A 22,370-nucleotide genomic window follows, 5' to 3' on the forward strand; every position below is an offset into this window, starting at 1 on the left:
CACGACTTGAAAACCCCTTTTTAGGCACTTCCCCGGTTCATTCTGAACAATACATCAACAAGAATTAGGGAAAATTGAGTTTAAGGAGTAAAAACATACCAATAGCAGACCTGTGGCAAATCATGATTTAGGGTGCTTTCTATCTAGTGCTGAAATAGCAGAAGTGTCCATAGGCTCAGAGAAAACAGACTGCTTAGCATCACTAGAAAGACAACAACAAATGAAGCCAGATCACTGTAACTAATCCTTCAAGCACAATGTTGGACACCAACATGCATCAAGAACTTTCATGGAACCAAAAAAAAAAAAAGGCAAAATAAATGCCAGAAAACAACTTACCTAGGATTTGAAATTTCCAAATGATTGAATGATGATTTCAAAATAGCTACTTTGATGAAACTCAAGAGAATTCAACACAGAAAAACAATTCAATAGAGGATAGCATGAAAAGAGCAAATATTCAGATATTAGGATTTGAATCCCTCTTGAGAGGGATTTGAGAATATCACAGCAGTATAAAGCATATTCAAAGAGATAATGACAGAAAATATCCCAAATCTAGAGAAAGATATAATTATCCAGGTATAGAAACTTCAAAGGTCGCTAGTCAAATTCAACCCCACGTCTACCCCTGCTTGGAGTCAAGTTCTCCAAAAGAGGATTCTCAAAGCTGCAAGAAAAAAGCAGCAAATACTGCCAATTTACCTGACCACAGAATTCTCAGCAAAAACCTCACAGGCCAAGAAAAGAATAAGATGGGACCTTCACAGCGCTGCCGGGAAAAAGTTGCCAGCCAAAAACACCATGTCCAGCAAAATTACCCTTCAGCTATGAGGGAGAGACAAAAACATTCCTAGACAAATGAAAGCTCAGAGAATGTATCACCACCAAACTTGTGTTACAAGAAATGAAAGAGATACTAACAAGTAATAAGAAAATATCAGAGCCGGCACCGTGGCTCAATAGGCTAATCCTCCGCCTGCGGCACCAGCACACCGGGTTCTAGTCCCGGTCAAGGCGCCGGATTCTGTCCCGGTTGCCCCTCTTCCAGGCCAGCTCTCTGCTGTGGCCCGGGAAGGCAGTGGAGGACGGCCCAAGTGCTTGGGCCCTGCACCCCATGGGAGCCCAGGAGAAGCACCTGGCTCCTGGCTTCAGATCAGCGCGGTGCACCGGGTGCAGCGCGCCGGCCACAGCAGCCATTGGAGGGTGAACCAACAGCAAAGGAAGACCTTTCTCTCTGTCTCTCTGTCTCTCTCTCTCACTGTCCACTCTACCTGTCAAAAAAATTTAAAAAAATAAACAAGAAAATATCAGAAGGTAGAAAACTCACTGGTAAGGTATATGCAAATTCAGACAGATCTAATACTGTAAACATGATGTGTAAACCATGTATGTCTTTATTATAAAGGCTAAAACATTATAATCACTATATTAAAAGATAAAAAAAGGCAATTTAAAAGAGGTTAAATGTAACACCAAAAAGCCAAAATGTGGGGGCTAGCACTGTGGCACAGCATTAACTTAAGCTGCCACTTACAATGCTAGCATCCAATATCAGGTACTGATTCAAGTTCCAGCTGCTCTGCTTCTGACACAGCTTCCTGCTAATGTATCCTGGGAAGCCAGCAGAAGATGGTCCAAGTGCCTGGGCCTCTGCCACCCATGTGGAAGACCAGGATGGAGTTCCTGGCTCCAGCCTGGCCCAGACCTGGCTTTGTAAGCCATTTGGGAAGTGAAACAGTGAATGCAAGATTAAAAAAAAAAAAAGACAAAGTGACCAAATGGGTTAAAAAACAGGACCCAATCATATGATGTTTACAAGAAACTTAATTCACCTCCAAGCACAAACAGATTGAAAGTCAAAGGATGGAAGAAGATATTCCATGCAAGTGAAATCCAAAACAAAGAAGGAACAGCCATGTTTCTGTCAAACAGAACAGATTTTAAACAAAAAGCAATAGAAGAGACCAGGAATGTCATTATGTAATGATAAAGGGCTCAATTCAGTAAGAGGAAATAACCCTTATATATATGTATGTGCCCAACACTGGAGCATTTGGATACCTAAAGCAAATATTAAAATAGACCAAAAAGGAGAGAAAGATTCCAATACAATTAAGAGTAGGGTACTTTTAACACCCACTTTCAGAAACAGACAATACCTACACAGAAAGTCAAGAAAGAACCAGCAGAATTAAATTGCACCCTAGGTCAACTGGACCTAACAGACATCTACAGACCTTCCTATCCAACATCTGCAGAATACATATTCTCAACAGCACATGGAACATTTTCTGGGACAGATCATATGATAGGTCACAGAACAAGTCTCAACAAATTGAAAACAACAGAAATCATATCAAGGATCTTTTCTGACCTCAATGTAAATAGGAACCAGTAATAAGAAAAGCTTTAGAAACCACACAAATACATGGATATTAAACTTATTCTTGAACAATCAATAGAGGAAAAAATTGCAAATTTCTTTAAACAAATGAAAACAGAAATACAACATACCAAAACCTATGGGATATGACAGAAGCAAGATTAAGCAGGTGGTTTACAGCAACCAAGGGAGCCATCAAAAAAAACTCACAAAGATCTCAAACAACTTAACCACTGTACTCCATGGAACTAACATTTAAAAAAAAGATCAAATCCAAAATTGGAAAGAAATAATAAAACTCACAGCACAAATAAGTAACATAGATACTAAAAAACAAACAAATCAATGAAACAAACAGCTGGTTCTTTGAAAAGATAAACAGCCCAAAAGATAGCTAGCCCAAGGGAAAAAAAAAAAAAATCAAATTAAATCAGAGACCAAAATGGAGACATTACAACTGATACTACAGAACTACAAAAGACTGTTAGCGTACTATGAATAATTATATGCAAACAAATTTGAAACTTTGAAGAAATGGACAAATTCTTAGACATATATACCTTACCAAGATTGAAACATGAAGAACAGAATATCTAAACAGACTAAAGAATAGCAAGATTGACTCAGCAATAAAAAAATGTCTTATCAGAGCCCAGGAACAGATGGCTTCACTGCTGAATTCTAACAAACATTTAAAGAAGTAACATTAATCCTTCTTCAATTATTTTTTTAAAAAATAAAGAGGAGGAAATTTTTTCAAATTTATCTATGAGATCAGCACTACCTTGATAACAAAAACTGAGCAAGTACAGAACAACAGAAAGAAAATTACAAGCCAATACCCTTAATGAACACAAATGCAAAAATCCTCAACAAAATACTAGCAAATCAAATCCAACTGCACATTAAAAAGATGGTTCACCATGATCAAGCAGGCTTCATCCCAGGAATGCAAGGATGACTCAACATATGGAATAAACATGACAAACCATATCAACATAATGAAGGACAAAAACCCATGACCATCTCAATAGAAGCAACAAAGGATTTTGGTAAAATTCAACATCCCTTCATGATAAAACTCAGAACAAATCAGGTCAGAATATATCTCAAGAGGGAGCCAGCATTGTGGCACAACAGGTTAAGCTACTTCCTGCAACGCTGGCATTCCCAAACAGGTGGCCTGTTCCAGTCCTTGATGCTCCACTTGTGATCCAGCCCCCTGTGAATGTGCCTAGGAAAGCAGTGAGATGGCCCAAGGCTGCACTCATGTGGGAGATGCAGATGGAGTTCTAGGTTCCTGGCTTCAGCCTGGCCCAGCCCTCAATGTTGCAGACATCTGGGGAGCGAACCAGCAGATTCAAGAGTGAGATCCGTCTCTCCCTCCTTCTGTCTCTCTATCCCTCCCTGCCTCCTTCTCTCTCTTTTTGAAATAAATAAATAAATCTCTAAAACAAAAACTGTTTGGAGAAAACACAGGGGAAGGGGTAGGTGCTGAGGTGCAGTGGGTAAAGCCACCACCTGCAGCACCAGCATCCCATTTGGGTGTGCTTCAAGTCCTGACTGCTCCACTTCTGACCTAGCTCCCTGCTTACACACCTGGGAAAGCAGTGGAAGACGGTCCAAATACTTGGGCCACTACAACCACATGGGAGACCCAGAAGAAGCTCCTGGCTTCAGATCAGCCCAGCCCAGCCCAGCTCTGGCCATTGCAGTCATTTGTGGAGTGAATCAAAGGATGGAAGATCTCTCTCTGCCTCACTCCCTGCCCGGTAACTCTGACTTTCAAACAAACAAACAAACAAAACATGGGGGAAACAACTCAGGACACTGGAATGGGCAATGATTTTCTAGATCAGACTTCAAAAGCACAGTAAACAAAAGCTTTTGCACAGCAAAGAAAACAATCAGCATAGTGAAAAGACAACCTACAGGATGGGAGAAAATATTTACAAACTATACACTTGACAAGGGGTTAGTAATCAGAAAATATAAGGAACTTAAACAACTAAATAACAAAAACAAACAACACCAACAAATAATCCAGTAGAGCTATACTTTTCTCAAAGGAAGTCATACAACTGACCAACAGGTACATAAAAAAATGTTCAACATTTTCTTTTAAAAAAAGATTTAAACATTTGAAAGGCAGGGTTATGGGGGGGGGGGGGTGGAGGGTGTTCCATTTGCTGGTTCACTCCACAAATGATTGCAATGGCCAGAGCTGGGCCAGGCTGAAGTTAGGAGCTTCATCTGGGTCTCCCACAGGGGTGGCTGGGGCCTAAGAACTTGGGCTTTCATTGCTTTCTCAGGCACATTAGCAGGGAGCTGAATGGGAAGTTCAGCAGCTAGGATTTGAACCAGAGCCCATATGGGATGCCAGCATCACAGGCGGCAGCTTTATCTACTACGCCACAACACCAGCCCCTCAAGATTACTTATAATCAGAGAAATGGAAATGAAAATTAAGGTACCACCTTAATCCAGTAAGATTGGCTATTATCAAAAAGACAAAAGAGGAGCTGGTGGGGGACAGCGCTATGGCATAGTAGGTAAAGCCACTGCCTGCAGTGCTGGCATCCCATAAGGATGCCGGTTCCAGTCCCGGCTGCTCCACTTCTGATCCAGCTCTCTGCTATGGCCTGGGAAAGCAGTAGAGGATGGCCCAAGTCCTTGGGCCCCTGCACCTGCGTGGAAGACCCAGAGGAAGCTCCTGGCTCCTGGCCAGGATCAGCACAGCTACAGCCATTACGGTCATCTGAGGAGTGAACCAGCGGATGGAAGGGATACCCTTCTCTCTCCTTCCCTTTCTCTTGTAACTCTTTCAAATAAAATAAAGAAATATTTTAAAAACAAAGAAACTCTAAAAAACCGGATTTGGGATACTTTTACTATAAAGAAATGTTAAATGCTTGAAAGGGTATTTTGCCCTCAGTAAATACTATAAAATGTACACATGAAATGAAACAGCACATAGTACTCCACTAATACATATAATGTCTGTATCTTTTAAGTTTTATTTGAAAGTTTAGTTTCATAAAACCCAAGAAAAGCTAAATGTCACAAAAATTCCTCTCTAAACAATCTAGAGATCTGCCAAAATGTTTACCAAATGAATTTACATACATGCACACTGACTCTCAGGAATGAACTTTAGTTCCTATCTGAAAGGGCCCTGATTGAAATGATTAATCAAGTGCTTATGCATTTCCTAATGTCCTTATCTTCTCAAAGCAAGGAACCTGAATTCTATTATCATTTTAGAAATAAATATACTGGGGCCAGTGCTGTGGCACTGTGGGTAACATCACCAGCCTGTGGCAACAGTATCACATATGGGTGCCAGGTCAAGTCCCAGCTGCTCCACTTCTGATCCAGCTCCCTGCTAACGCACCTAGGAAAGCAAAAGAAGATGGCCCAAGTGCTTGGGCCCCGGCACCTACAAGGGAGACCCAGAAGAAGTTCCTGGCTTTGGCTTCAGATCAGCCCAGCCTAGCTCTGGCCATTGCAGTCATTTGGGGAGTGAAACAGCTGATGGAAGATCTTTCTCTTTCCCTCTTACTCTCTCTGTAACTCTGCTTTTCAAATAAATAAATAAGAAAGAGAGAGAGAGAGAGAGAAAGAAAGAGAGAAAGAGAGAAAGAGAGAGAGAGAGAGAGAGAGAGGGAGAGGGAGAGGGAGAGGGAGGGAGGGAGGGAGGGAGGGAAGGAGAAATATACCACAGATTCAGACAATAAATGGGAAGAAACATCTTTTAGAGACAGAAATTACAGCAGTTAAAGAGATCAGAAGAGAGAAAATTGGGAAATTTCTATCTTAATAGCAGCTTGATTATCCAGAGAATCCCTAGAAATATATATTTGTCATCACAAACAGCAGAATACTGAATGCTATTTTACTATTTCTAAGCATCAGCCATTCCCAATTTTGCTTCACCTTGTCCTATCAACATTTACTCTGTTAACATATATCAGGAAAGCTTTGTTTCTCAATTGGATATTCCAGTTTTTTATAAGAATTTCATCATGGGGTCAGTGTTGTGGCGCAGAGGATTAAACCACTGCCTGTGATACTTATATCACAGCTGCTCCACTCCTGACCCTGCTTTCAGCTAGTGCACCTAGAAAAGCAGTGGAGGATGGCACAAGTGCTTGGATCCCTGCCACCCACGTGGGAGACCCAAATAGAGTTCTGGGCTCTGTGTTTCATCTTTGTCCAGTTCTAGCCATTGTGGCCATTTGGGAAGTGAACCAGCAGAAAGAAGATTCTTTCTCTCTCTCTCTCTCTCTCTCTCTCTCTCTCTCTCTCTCTCTCCTTCCCTCCCTCCCTCTCCCACCCTTCTCTAATTCTGCCTTCCAAATAAAAAATAAATCTTAAAAAAAAAAGAAGCCATGAAACTTCCTCTGCTAATTTTGCCACAAATTTCCCCCAAAGGAAACCAAAGGCTAAAGTACTACTATTATTTCTAAAGGTTTCTGATTGGGATGGCTATATATACAGCAGGAAAAAGACAATAAAGTGCCACCTTACCTTACAAACAAACTCTTCCATTCTTTCCATAGCATGATGGGCTTGTAGGAGAGGGGACATTCCCATAAACCCCTCATCTTCCTGGGAAACATCATCATTGCACTCATGTTCCTCAGAGCTCTGCAAGGCAACCAGAGAAACAGTCAAGGACAGAGAATGAGAACCAAATGACACAATCAATACAATTTTCTTGCAGGATCATAATGAAATTATCTTGAGGTCAAAACGAGATCTCAGACAGTATCAACAATATAGTAAGTAAAGTCAGCTTATTACACAGTTCTCAGTAACAAAAATAAGCAATAGTTACCAATTTCTCCTGTTGATAAAGGCAAGGCAGGGAGTTAAGGACTGCTAACACAGAAGCCATGTGGACCACCTAAATCCCACCACCTTCCATGCCAATTTAATAGGCCTGGAGACTCACTCCTCACCATGCAGTTAAGTGTCACTTCCATCACACACCAGACACCTTCCTGGAGATCAACATGTATACTGAAGCACCATTACAAACCCTGCCCTCCTTCAGATTTTCAATCAAGTCTTGTCCTGAACCCCAACTCTTATCCTTTAAAAAAGATTATCCCAGCCTGGGTAGGGGCAATTCTCCCTCTTGAAGCTTCTAGCACTCACTCAGGCCCGAGTGTGTACTATCCTTCTGCCTTTGAACATAGCCTACTTTTCTGTTCACTTGATCTATGTCTCCCAGTTGTATCCTTTAAAAAAAAAAAAAAAAAATATTTATTTATTGGGGCTAGTGCTGTGGCATACAGGCTAAGCCTCTGCCTGCGGCACCAGCATCCCACATGGGCACTGGTTCTTGTCCCAGCTGCTCCTCTTCTGATCCAGCTCTCAGCTTAGGCCAGGGAAAGCAGAAGAAGATGGCCCAAGTGCTTGGGCCCTGCACCCGCATGGGAGACCCAGAGGAAGCTCCTGACTCCTGGCTTCTGATTAGCTCAGCTTGGTCATTGTGGCCATCTGGGGAGTGAACCAATGGCTTCAGCCTGCCCAGTCCTGACCATTGCAGCCATTTGGGAAGTGAACCAGAGGATGGAAGACCTTTCTCTGTCTCTCCCTCTCTCTAAAACTCTACCTCTCAAATAAATAAAGTCTTTAAAAAAAAAAAAAATTATCTTCATGAAACACATTACATAAAGTTGAGAAAACATCCCACCTGGCACACAAAATAAGTAATTTGCTCTGGTGCAAAAGAAGAAAAGAAAAACATTTATTAAATTTTTAAGAAATGCTTCACAAAAAAATGCTTCACACAAAAAAAGAAATGCCTTATATAGATCATCTAACTTAACTCTGGTGCATCAGCAGGGAGCTAGATTGGAAGTGGAGCAGCTAGGACTGGCACCTATACGGCATGCTGGCACTGTAGGCAGCAGCTTAACCTGATACACCACAAAGGCAGTCCAATAAGTATTCTTTTATTCATTTAACACAGAAGCATATCAGGCAAAGAAGTTAAATAATGTGTTTAAGGTTAAAACTAGTAAAGTGGAAAAGTCAAAAACCAAAAATTCACCGTCTTTCCAAATTCTTAAAGAAATTAATAATTTGTAGAAAAGGAACAAGAAGTGATAATCTGGTAACATCTTAAAGGTTATATCACTAAAATAAAAATTTCTGCTTCCATACCAAGTTCCATAACAATCTGACAGAATGAGACTGACAAGAGCAAGGAAGTGAGACTGAGGCCATGAGAAGACTTATTACCATGTACTACACCTGGTTCTGCTGTCAACACTGACAGACCCTTTCTGCAGGTCTCTTAACCTTTTACACCTCAATTTTCTCTTTTTTTTTTTTTTTTTACTTTTATTTAATGAATATAAATTTCCAAAGTATAGCTTATGGGTTACAATGGCTTCCCCCCTCCCATAACTTCCCTCCCGCCCGCAACCCTCCCCTTTCCCGCTCCCTTTCCCCTTCCATTCATGTAAAGATTCATTTTCAATTCTCTTTGTATACAGAAGATCAGTTTAGTATATATTAGGTAAAGATTTCAACATTTTGCCCATATAGCAACATAAAGTGAAAAAACTACCAATTTTCTCATTTATTTCTAAAAGGAAGAATTTAAACAATCTCTGTATTTTTTTACACCTCTAAAATTTCTGTGATTCTTTAATTCAACAAGTAATGAGAACTGTAATACCCTATTTAAGCAAGAGTCTGCTAAAAAAATACTGCTGGGACCAGCACATCCCAAATGGCTGCCAATTCAAGCCCCGGCTACTCCACTTCTGATCCAGCTTGGCATCTTGGAGCTCCGGTCTGAGTCATGCCTGCTCTCCTTCCAATACAGCTGGGGAGGGTAGCGGAAGGTAGGCCCAAGTACTCGGCCCCTGGCCACCTATGTGGGAGACTCAGATGGAACTCTGGTTCAGCCTGTACCAGCCATGGGGAGTGAACCAGCCGATGGAAGATCTTGGTCAACTCCATCATTCCATCATTGGTCATCTCCATTATTTATTCTTTCAAATAAATAAACCTTTAGGAAAAAAAAAATGTAAAAAACACCTTCATCCTTGTGTCATCCTTGTTTACTTAAAACTTAACCTATCTTTCAACGCCTAGCCCAGCATACTTCCTGTTTAAAACCTTTCCCTCTAACTCTTCCAAATAAATTTTTTAAACTTAAAACATAAAAATAAAATAAAATAAAATAAAAAGAAGGGGTAGGGTGTAATCCTCAAGCTTAATCCAATTATGTGGTTTAGAGGTAGGGCCTTTGTGAGGTGATTAGATCAGATTAGGCTTTTACGTGCTGCTCCCATAACTCAATCTTGGTGAATTTATAAGTCACACACTGACAACTCCATTCTCTGTGTCTTGCCATGTAATGCCATCAGCAGAGGATGAATGGGGTCTGCTCAGTCTTGGACTGTAAATTTCCAGAACTGTGATCCAAAATACATCTCTTTTCTTTATAAAATTAGGTTGCCTCAAATATTCCATTATAGTGACAACAAACTAATACAAGGCAACAACTTGAGATGATCAGCAGACTGACTTTAAAATATAAAACTATATATAATAGCTCAAGTATTTATAGATATAAAACATGTATTTTCTTTTTCACAAGGAGAAAACAAAGGGACTCAATCTTTATTCTCATACAAGTAACTTGCATTACTAGTTTTAAAACTACAAAGAAGCACATAAACAGAAACATAGTTAAATGCTTCCTGAAGAAACTGATGAGACTGTGGTCTGAAATATCAGTGAGACTACTTAGAATCAGTGATTCTAAATACCAGATCTAATGTAACTGGATTCATAGAGAATTACTGATAGTAAAGGTAAGCGAGCCTCACTAGCGGAAAAAAAGGACATTTCACACACTTAACCTCCAGCTTCAGACGTAGGTAAGGAAAAATAAAAATAGGTGTCTTCTGCAATAGGTACTCAGTACTACATGCACCTAGAAGAAAAAGAAATGAATGGTTCAAACAGTTCTAGGAAGGGATGACACTATGTCTTCAGCAGTGCTAATACATGTTTAGTGAAAGAAAGAAGTATATATAGACTGTAGGATGTATGCTAGCAGGAGCCAATAACACTTTTTATTCATTCATCAAACCTTTACTAAATATGTTTTAGGAAAAGGAAGTTTTTTAAAATGATTAAGACTGAATTTTGACTGACACATTTCGTATTACATAGTCTCTAGACATCAGTTTCTATAAAATGTAAAATGGCTTTAACAATACTATAACTACATTGCTCATCTGTCTGACACATCTGTCTGATGAGTAAAGATAATGAATTAAAAAGTCTATAGGCCGAGGACTATGAGAGTGATAAATAAGTAACAGCCCTGACGACGACGACGGACTAGGTTCTGAGTACATTAAGGTAGGTATCACAATCTAATGAAGACACGTGTGTATATACATAACTACAGCAAGTAACTAAAGAAATTAAGAATAGGGTATGATGCAAAGAGAAGACAATTAACTCTGGCACTTTAGGGAATTTTTCAGAAAGGTAATATCTGAACCAAGCCCTGAAAAATGTTTGAGCTCACCAACAAGACTTACACCAGGGAGAAGGCACGAGAGGAAAGGAGGTAGCATGTATTCAAAAACACAGAGGAAAGGGGCATAACACAAAAGAATGCTGTGGTTTTGTATGGCTGGGGCAAAAAATAAATGTGATGTAGGGCTTACAAAAATAAATATGAAAACCCAAATGATCATGAAAAGATGAAGGGATAAAGTATGGCACATACTTACAACAGAGTAGTACCAAGTCGTAAAGAGTAGTGAAGTTCTGATTCATGCTACTACATAGATAAACTTTGAAAAGAGTATGCAGCCGGCGCCGTGGCTCAATAAGCTAATCTTCCGCCTGCGGCACCGGCACACCGGGTTCTAGTCCCGGTCGGGGTGCCGGATTCTGTCCCGGTTGCCTCTTCCAGGCCAGCTCTCGGCTATGGCCCGGGAGTGCAGTGGAGGATGGCCCAAGTGTTTGGGCCCTGCACCAGCATGAGAAACCAGGAGAAGCACCTGGCTCCTGGCTTCAGATCAGCGCAGTGCACCGGCTACAGTGGCCACTGGAGGGTAAACCAAAGGCAAAGGAAGACCTTTCTCTGTCTGTCTCTCTCACTGTCCACTCTGCCTGTCAAAAAAAAAAAAAAAAAAAGAAAGAAAGAAAAGAAAGAAAGAAAGAAAGAAAGAAAGAAAGAAAGAAAGAAAGAAAGAAAGAAAGAAAACACTATGCTACGTAAACTATGTCAAACCTGAAAGGCAAATATTCTAGAATTACACTTACATGAATATCTAGAATAGGTAAATCCACAGAGACAGAAAATAGATTTGAGGTTACCAGGTGCTGGTAGGAAGAAGGAATGGGGAGTTATTCTTTAATAGTCACAGAGTTTCCCTTTGAAGTGACGAAATTTTGGAAATACTAGAAATGGTTGCATAACACTGAAATATACTTAATGCTAGTTAACTGTAAGCTTGCAAGTAGTTAAAATAGCAACGTGTGTGTGTACACACACACACACATATATACACACACATACATGTATATTTTATGTATGCTTTATATATTTTACCACAAGAAAGAGTTTTTAAAAAGGAGGTGGTGGTAAAAAGGTCCACAGCAGCATTATTCATAAAGTCAGAAAGCAGAAGCAACCCAACTGTTTATCAGGGAGATAATGAACAAGTGTGACATCGTTATATAACCAAATGCTTGGTCTAATAAAAAGTACTACTCACATACAAAACATGGATGAGTAACAAAAACATTCCAAATATAAGAAGCCAAACCTAAGAGCTTGTACTATAAGACTTCATTTACGTTAAGTTCCAAAACAGGCAAAACAAATCTACTGTAGCAGGAGTCAGAACTGTGGTTATCCCTGGGAATGAGGGTGAAGTGGGAGCAGACGTCTAGGAAAAGAACAAGAGAAAAGTTTCTGAAGTGATGAAAATGATACGGCTTCAATCTGTGATAGGCATACAAAGCTACTTCAAAAAGTTCATGGAGGGTAACTCAGCAGTTTAGATGCCTGAATCCCACATCAGAGTGCCTGGGTTTGAGCCTCAGCTTTGCTTCTGATTTCGGCTTCCTGGTAATGAGGACCCTGGGTGGCGGCAGGTGGCTGGGTCCCTGTCACCCACATGGGAGACCTGGATTCAGCCTGGTCCAGCCCTAACTGTTAGAGGCATTTGGGTTAGATGTAGCAGATGTAGAATTATTGTCTCTGTCTCTGTCTCTCCCTGCCTCTCAAATCAAACACACACACACATACAGATATCAGGAAGAATGGAATTAGTTTTCTTTTTATTTTTAAAAATCTGAATCACTATGTAAATAGTGACTTCAATATTTGATGGTGTTTAAGTTATCCCTCAATACCATGTTTTCTAAAAATGGGGTTGAGGAGTGCAGTTAGGTAGGAACCAACTTGCTAAAGGCTTTGTCCTGTAGGTAAAGCTGAGCATTTAAAGAATGAGAGGTTAGGACAGCGGAACATTATTAAATCTACATTTATAAACTATTACTCTGGCAACAGAAGGAAGGTCAGGGTGAAAAGAAACAGGATAAAAATCAGGTAACAAAATACTTAAATATTCTAAACCAATGGTTCTGAACTAGGGACAATTTGCCACTCCCTCTGCACCAAGGGGTTGTGTGGCAGTATCTGGAGTCATTTTTACTTATTGCAGTGGGGAGAGTGCTACTGGCATCTAGTGGATAGGGGCTAAGATGTTAAACATCTTGCAATGCAGAGCATAGCCCCTCAAACAATTATCTGGTTAAAATGTCAACTGGAATGATGTAAGGAAATGATCTATGCATTTCAAATTATGTATGCCACAGGACAAAAGTATGTGATTCCATCAGAAAAAACGCATTCTTTAGACTGAAGATGATATATTAACAAGTGAGCTGCGTATTCAGTGTTTACCAGTGCCTGCTATCACATTACAGATCAGGGCGGAACCTGAGGTTAAATGATTTGTCAATGTCACATATCTAAAAAATGCCACAGTCAGAAATTCAACTTATATCCACATATGTAGTTCCAAAGTTCATGCTCTATCTATTGTATGCACATTGTTTTCTAGTTATAAAATTGTTCAATTTGGGGACTAATAGATATTTAACCCAAAGACCAAAACAAATATAGGCAAGCACTGCCTGAAACAGTAGTGTGGGACATTAAAATTGACTGTGTAAGCCAAAACCACACAAAGCAATCTTAACCACCAATGGGGAAAATGACTATTCCTTGACCCTAAAAGGTTTTGGAACATTTAATGTATAAAAGTCTAGGGGTGCCGGCGCCGCGGCTCACTAGGCTAATCCTCCACCTGCAGCGCCGGCACCCCGGGTTCTAGTCCCAGTTGGGGTGCCGGATTCTGTCCTGGTTGCCCCTCTTCCAGTCCAGCTCTCTGCTGTGGCCAGGGAGTGCAGTGGAGGATGGCCCAAGTCCTTGGGCCCTGCACCCTCACGGGAGACCAGGAGAAGCACCTGGCTCTGGCTTCAGATCAGCTCAGTGCGCCAGCCGCAGCGGCCATTGGAGGGTGAACCAACGGCAAAGGAAGATCTTTCTGTCTGTCTCTCTCACTGTCCACTCTGCCTGTCCAAAAAAAAAAAAAGTCTAGGGAATGTCAGTTTTAGATGTATTGGGAAATTTAAAAATAGTTCAAAGTAGTATTTATGGGGCCGGTGCTGTGGCGCAGTGGGTTAAAGCCCTGGCCTGAAGCGCCAGCATCCCATATGGGCGCCGGTTTAGTTCCAGCTGCTCCTCTTCTGATCCAGCTATCTGCTATGGCCTGGGAAAAGCAAAAGATGGTCAAATGCTAGGGCTCCTGCACCTACATGGGAGACCGGGGGAAGCTCCTGGTTCCTGGCTTTGGATCAGCGCATCTCTGGCCGTTGTGGCCATCTGGGGTGTGAACCAGCAGATGGAAGACCTCTCTGTCTCTACCTCTCTCTGTAACTCTTTCAAATAAATAAAAATAAATCTTTTCAAAAAAAAAAGTAGTATTTATTTGTAGGCTGTAATTTAAAATGAAAACACTGAAAATTAAGAATGTAAAAAAAAACAGGAGTAGCTTGAACATCAGGATTAACTTAAACTGTGTTTGCCTTTCTCATATGGTACTAAGGAAGTCTTTGTTTTTATTGTTTTTATTTTTATTTATTTTATGTTTTTTAAATTAAGAAGCAGAGACAAGGAGAGAGCTTACAACCACCGATTCACTCTCCAAACGTCTGCAAAGGTCAGGGCCACAGCCAGGAGCCATGAATGCAATTCAGGTCTCCCACAGAGATGGCAGGGACCCAAATACTTCAGACATCACTGCTGCTTCCTGGGTTCTGCACTGGCAGGAAGCTGGAGTTAGGACAAAAACTCATATACGTCAGGGTTCAGCGCTGTGGCATAGCAAGTAAAGCCGCCGCCTGCAGTGGAAGCATCCCATAAGGGTACAGGTTCAAGTCCTGGCTGCTCCACTTCCGATCCAGCTCTCTGCTATGGCCTGGAAAAGCAGTAGAAGATGGCTTAAGTCCTTAGGCCCCTGTACCCGTGTGGGAGACCTGGAGGAGCCTCCTGGCTCCTGATTGGTGGCTGCTCCAGCCGTTGCAGCCAACTGGGGAGTGAACCAGTGGATGGAAGACCTCTCTCTCTGCCTCTCCTTCTTTGTAATTCTGACTTTCAAATAAACAAATCTTTAAAAAAAAAAAAAAGCAAAAAAATTCATATGTTTCAATGTGGAGTGTGGTTTTCCCAGCTGGTAGGCTAAATGCTGGCTCTGGAGCATCTTTTCTATGCCCCAGTAAACTGTCATACTTCTTTGTAAGTTTGGATCAGCTTTCAATATTTTTTTCTTTGCATGTTCAAGTCATTAAAATACTGAGACTTTTCTTATTATGACTTTTCTGCTAGCATAACTGTCTCTGGACATCTTTATTCTATCATAAACTCAGCTCTTTTATGTCAACAAGTCTGTCTTCACTAGATTCCTGTCTGCTTATCTAGAATCTCTTAAGTGCCAGCTAGCAGTGTCAACACTCCCATAGTCGACTGTGACTCCATGTACATCTGATTTTATTTTCCTCTTCAGTATCATCACTTTAACTGGTTTGCTTTTATCTTTTATCTTTGTTGGCCAAGTTCTTATCCATTTTGGCTTAAATTTATTAGTGGGAGACAAGAAAGCAACACAACTATACATTTTGTTGTCTGTGGATTAACTGAAAATCAGATGTGCAATAATCAATCTCTGAGACTTGTGACATGATTGGCAGCTGAACATGATACATACATCTACTATTTTTATAACCTATGGACTGAAAAGCTAGGTTCTGCACTTTATGCAAATGCCTACCATAAACAAACCATAACGGAAATTTGAACCATACTGTTGAGGGACTAGTGTTCATCTTTTACAATTGCCCTTTGCAAATAAAATGGTGCCTCTAAAAAGCTCATCTCAGTTCAACAGAATGTTAACCTACATGTAAGAATCTCACTGTAGATAACATTTCTATGATTTGCAACTACATCCAGCTTATCAGTACTTGTTAATAAATATAATCAACAGCAATAATTTTATCTTTAATGGACCAGTGTGTTATAAGGCAGATTATAACATCAGTGTTCAGACATATATACTTCAGTAAAGATTAATACTTCCATCCATCCCAACATGTCAGCAAGATTGCAGAATACTTAAAAAAGAATGTTTCTTTCAGAAGTGTACAATATTAATAAGTATGTTCATATATAAAGTATTATCCCCAACTATCACCTTCCTATATGTGATATTTACAACTGTTTCCTCAAATAACAAATGCCTAAAATGTTGGGCCATAATTAGTTATTTACTATGTTCAAGCATTATGGAGCTGCAAATTAGGGACCCACATAACGTGGGTGGTGGTAAAAGCAGTTCCCTGCATAAGGGTTTAACAAGTAGGAATAAGGTGGTAGAGCTAAACACAGGGATGCAACACAGAAATAGAAAAAATCTTCCCTAAAGTACACAAGCAAGTTTACAGTTACGACATACACTGATGACCTGGTTGGCCTGTTAGGTCTCTGGGGCCGGCGCTGTGGCATAGTAGGTAAAGCCACTGCCTGTAGTGCCAGCATCCCATATGGGCGCTGGTTTGGGTTCTGACTGCTCCACTTACAATCCAGCTCTCTGCTACGGCCTGGGAAAGCAGTACAAGATGGCCCAAGTCCTTGGGCCCTTGCATCCACATGGGAGACCTGGAAGAAGCTCCTAGCTCCTGATCAGCACAGCTCTGGCCATTGCAGCCAAATGCAGAGTTAACCAGCAGATGGAAGACCTCTCTCTCTGCCTCTTCTTCTCAGTGTAACTCTTTCAAATAAATAAATCAATCTTTAAAATAAAAGTCTCTATCTTTCCATATTATTTCCAAAAATATTACCACATCATGAATGGATTTTCTATTTCAACTTCCCATCTAGCAGTCAGTAAGTCACAATCTCCAAAGATCTTTCAACAATAAATTGTATCTAAATTAGGATGACTGATACAAGTGTTAAATACATATCATGTCCTGCTACTATTGCCAAACCTCTCACTATACTCTTATCAAAATAAATTATCAAGAGAAACAGGACACTGTAAAAGGTTAAACAATTAAAACTAAAGTTGTCAAGAATAAGGGCATAAAACAATTTTCCAAGGTTTTCTATTACTAAACAACTATATTTAAACTTAAAGAGGTTAATGCTTTCAAATGAGTATAAAGACATTTTAAAATGTTTTTCCCTTCTAACATTCAAGGAGGTCCAACTGTGAGAAGAGTTAGAAATGTTGGCCTTATTTTAAATCATAATGCCATCTGACTTTGCTGTCTGTCCAAAAAGCAATGTAAAATGACAATTTTTGGGGCCAACATTGTGATGTAGCAGGTAAAGCTGCCACCTGTGATGCCAAAATCCCATATGGGCACCAGTTTGAGCCTTGGCTGCTCCACTTCCAATTCAGCTCCCTGCTAACGCAACTGGGAAACAACAGAAGATAGTCCAAGTCCTCAGGCCCCTCCACTCACATAGGAGACCAAGAGGAAGTTCCTGGTTGCTGGCCTCTGGCTTCAGTCTGATCTAGCCTTGGCAGATGCAGCCATTTGGGGAGTGAGCCACTGGATGGACATCTCTCTGCTTCTTCTTTCTAATTCTACCTTTCAAATAAAATAGATCTTTTAAAAAATGACAATTTTCTACAGTATATTTTACCTCTGGAAAAACAAAACCATAATGATTAAGATCAGAAGCATAGTGCCAGCATCGTGGCATAGTAGGCTAAACCTCCACCTGCGGTGCCGGCATCCCATATGGGCGCCAGTTCGTGTCCCAGCTGCTCCACTTCCAGCTCTCTGCTAATGGCCTGGGAAAGCAGTGGAAGACTGCCCAAGTCTTTGGGCCCCTGTAACCGCATGGGAGACCCAGAGGAAGCTCTTGTCTTCTGGCTTTCAATCTGCATAGCTCTGGCTGTTGCAGCCATCTGGGGAGTGACTCAGTGTATGGAAGACCCCTCCCTCTTTCTCCCCCTGTCTCTAACTCTGCCTGTCAAATAGACAAAATCTTAAAAAAAAAAAAAAAAAAAGAAAGGGACTTTAGATAAATCTAGTATGAAAATGATTCACAAACCTGGACATTTATCTGTTTTAGCCCAACTCAGCCTTATTCAATTAAACAAATATTACTAAGTTGATTAAAATTAAGATGAATAAAATATAGTCTGTCTTCCATGGGCTTACAATCTAATAAGGAGTTGAATTAGCCATATTAATGACTATTATAGGAATAAGGATTAGCTAGTTCAAACACAGGACTGTGGAACTAAGTAAAGGCTGCCCAAAGAGGAGCATTTGAGGAAGGTGAGAAAAAGGAGGAAAAAAATCAAGAAGGAAAGGCCAAGTATCATGTTGAGGAAAAGAGAATAGTTCAGTCCAGTTGAAGCTTCAGATGCCTTTTTGGGAACACCAAAACGTGATACATTTAAATACTAGCCTGAAGTTACGACATCAAGAGCCAACGAGACTCACAGTCATCCACCATACACAATTAAAAGAAAAAGGCCATGAAATGGTGTTTAGGGGAAACACACACACACACACACACAGGACACCAAATATTTGAAATTTGCCTTTACAGACATCACTGAGAACTTCTGTATTCACCCAGCTTAATTATGAGGACTAAGCTATAAAGCCTGTGTATCAACACAAGGTAGGTAAGGCTACAAACTGGAAAACAACTTGGTCCAAGAATCTCCAACTATTTTATCACCAACTCTATGGTCTCAATAAGATGTCCATATTGAAAGACTTGCCTTAAGCCACTTGAACCCAGACTCCCTCAAAGCCTATAAAAGTCCATTCATGACCTCTCTTAAAAAAAAAAAAAAAAACAACAACAACAACAACAAAAAAACAACGCCGTGGCTTAACAGGCTAATCCTCCGCCTTGCGGCGCCGGCACACCGGGTTCTAGTCCCGGTTGGGGCGCCAGATTCTATCCTGGTTGCCCCTCTTACAGGCCAGCTCTCTGCTGTGGCCCAGGAAGGCAGTGGAGGATGGCCCAAGTGCTCGGGCCCTGCACCTGCATGGGAGACCAGGAGGAAGCACCTGGCTCCTGGCTTCGGAATGGCACAGCACGCCAGCCATAGTGGACATTTGGGGGGTGAGCCAACGGAAGGAAAACCTTTCTCTCTGTCTCTCTCTCTCTCTCACTAACTCTGCCTGTGAAGAAAAAAAAAAAAAAAGAAAGTGGAGCAGCCAGGGCTTAAATGGGTGCCCACATGGGATGCCAACACTGCAGGCTGGGACTTTAACCCACTGCATCACAGCGCTGGCCCTGAGAAAAAAAAATTTTTTTTTAATAAAGATTTATTTATTTATTTGAAAAGCAGAGATATGGGGGAGGGGGAGGGAGACAGAGATCTTCTATCTGCTGGTTTTGAAGCCAAGAGCCAGGAACTTGCTGTTAATGCACCTAGGAAAGCAGTGGAGGATGGCCCAAGTTTGAGGGTTCCTGTACCCACGTGGAGACCCAGAAGCAGCTCTTGGCTCCTGGTTTCGGCCTGGCCCAGTCCTGACTGTTGCAGCCATTTGGGGAGTGAACCAGCACATGGAAGACCTCTCTCTGTGTGTTTCCACCTCTCTGTAATTCTGCCTTTCAAATAAATAAAATAAATCTTAAAAAAAAGAGAGAGAGAAATTCGCATAACAACTCTCTCCAATCCTAACTGAATTTCTTAAGAAGACTTCTCTATGAAAACTAGAAAAATTGGGCTGGCGCCGCGGCTCAGTAGGCTAATCCTCCGCCTTGCGGCGCCGGCACACCAGGTTCTAGTCCCGGTCGGTGCACCGATCCTGTCCCGGTTGCCCCTCTTCCAGGCCAGCTCTCTGATGTGGCCCGGGAGGGCAGTGGAGGATGGCCCAAGTGCTTGGGCCCTGCACCCCATGGGAGACCAGGAGAAGCACCTGGCTCCTGCCATCGGAACAGCGCGGTGCACCGGCTGCAGCGCGCCTACCGCAGCGGCCATTGGAGGGTGAACCAACGGCAAAAAGGAAGACCTTTCTCTCTGTCTCCCTCTACTGTCCACTCTGCCTGTCAAAAATTTAAAAAAAAAAAAGAAAACTAGAAAAATTGACAGAATTCTATTTATAAGTTAACTTTATTATAAACTAATAATATAGTGGCAGTGAGTTTGGTTGAAGTAAACTAGTAACCAGAATGAATAAAAAAAGTGAACTCCTCTCAATTTATGAAGGAGAATCTGGAACAGAGGCAAAGTGGGAAAGCCATAAACATTGATGTCTTTATTCAACCTAATACCTTGAAAACAGAGATAAGGGGGAAAAAGTTATAAAATTGAAGAGCTGGGCAACCTAGTTTAAAATTTCTCTTTCATATTTTTACCTAAAGAATTACAAAAATTTTAACGAAGTTCAACAAATAAAGAGCATAGGGTCTAAATGCAGGGGCCTAGAAGCAATGGTCTATTCATACCAATATATAGCATTAGATACTTCAGAAAGAATTTGTGTGGAGCCGGCACTGTGGCACAGGGGGTTATAAAGCCCAGCTTGAAGCACCAGCATCCCATATGGGTGCCAGTTCTAGACCTGGCTGCTCCTCCTCCGTTCCAGCTCTTTCTTATGGCCTGGGAAAGCAGAAGACAGCCCAAGTCCTTGGGCCCATGCACCCACGTGGGAGACCCGAAAGAAGCTCCTGGTTCCTGACTTCTAAAGGGCTAAGCTCTGGGCATTGTGGCCATTTAGGGAGTGAACCAGTGGATGGAAGACCTCTCTCTCTTTCTATCTCTACCTCTCTCTGTAATTCTTTCAAATAAGTAACAATAAATATTAAAAAAAAAAAATCCGTGTAACTCTGAAACGGCCATTCTACTGTGTTTGCTTAGGCTTTCTTCAGCCCTTTTCTGCCTATAAAACCAATCTCCTCTGCTCCGCTCATGGAAACATTTATTCTGTTTTATAGCATGATATGTTGCCTGATTCTACAATCAAAAATAAAGTTAGAACTAGAGTTGTGGCAAAGCAGGTTAAGCTACCACTTACGACACCTGCATCCTATATCTGATAAGTGCTAGTTCAAGTCCTGGTTGCTCTGCTTCCAATCCAGCTTTCTGCCAATGCACTGGGAAAGCAGTGTAATGATGGCACAAGTACTTGGGTCCCTACTATCCACACGGCAGACATGGATAGCAGACAGAATTCCCGGTCCCTGGTTTTGGCTTTGCCCAGCCTTGGCTGTTGCTGTCATTTGGGAAATTAACCAGCAGAGGAAGACTTCTTTCTCTCTTTGTCTCTCCCTATCTGTTACTCTGCCTTTTGAACAATTTTTTTTTTTTTTTTTTTTTTAGATAAAGCCAATTAAGATCTTTAAAAAAAAATTTTTTTTTTTGGATAAAAGCATATTGGACCAGGAGTCTAAAGATCTGGATTTTAAGCCCTAGCTGACTAGACTTATTTGCTGCCACATCCTCCAGCCTGCTATAACCTTGGCCCTTCAGTACAGCTATATTGAATAGTTTTTGGGTTCAGGTATCAGTAGATACCAGTGTATAATCAATAAATGTCAGCCATAATTATTATTTTCTCTAAAAGTACCATATTGTTTCCTGCTTCTGAGTCTTAATATCCACTATTCTCTTTGCCTAGAATGTCCTTTAATCCTTTAAGTTAGCTGACTCTAAAATTTAAGTTTTACTCCCCCTGGTTCCCACTTGCAGCTGGAGTTGCTCCTATAGTACTGTGTGCATGCAATCACATAGCACTCACCAAAAACATACTGATCTATCTGTCCTCCACTCCAACTAAAGCTGCTTAAAGGCAGAAATGCTCCAAATGCCAACACATAGTAAAGAAACTAAAAACATCCAAAGAAGGAATAAATTCAGGCATATATCCATTAAACTGAATTATCCTTGGGATCCCTTTCACTCTGACATTCTAGGAACCAAGTCTGGATACTTGAAAGAAAGCTGGTACTATCTAACAGAAATTGGGAATTAAAAAAGCTGGTGCAGAAGAAGGCAAGTTAAATAAGTTCAATTCTGGGGCTGGCATTATAGCACAGCAGTTCAAGTCTCAGCAGCTCCACTTCCAATCCAGTTCCCTGTTAATGGCCTGGGGAAAGCAGCAGAACATGGTCCAAGTACTTGGGCCCCTGCCACCCAAATTGGAGACACAGAAGAAGCTCCTGGCTTCTGCCTGGCCCAGCCTTGGCTACTGCAGCCATCAGGGGAATGAAACAGTGGATGGAGGATCTCATTCTCTCTGTCTCTCCCTCTCTCTCTGTAATTCTGACTTTCAAATCAATAAAAGTTTTCAATTTTATCAGCTAAAAGTTCTATAAAGAAGCCAGTTGTAAGAGATTTAGAAATTATTATGATCAAGTAACATTATTCAT

The 22,370-nt window shown here is 41.1% G+C and overlaps 1 protein-coding gene across 2 annotated transcripts in view; it reads right to left on the reverse strand.

Moving 5' to 3' along the window:
• The window catches only part of ADIPOR2 (adiponectin receptor 2), a 101,700-nt gene that overhangs the window by 15,662 nt on the left and 63,668 nt on the right, over positions 1 to 22,370 (reverse strand). For both annotated transcript variants that reach the window (XM_062194605.1, XM_062194604.1), the window contains exon 3: positions 6,917 to 7,036. In XM_062194605.1, the coding sequence (XP_062050589.1) occupies positions 6,917 to 7,036 (120 nt within the window). The remainder of the gene's footprint in view (positions 1 to 6,916; positions 7,037 to 22,370) is intronic.

This window comes from Lepus europaeus, chromosome 6, assembly GCF_033115175.1.
Source record: "Lepus europaeus isolate LE1 chromosome 6, mLepTim1.pri, whole genome shotgun sequence".
Classification (NCBI taxonomy): domain Eukaryota; kingdom Metazoa; phylum Chordata; class Mammalia; order Lagomorpha; family Leporidae; genus Lepus; species Lepus europaeus.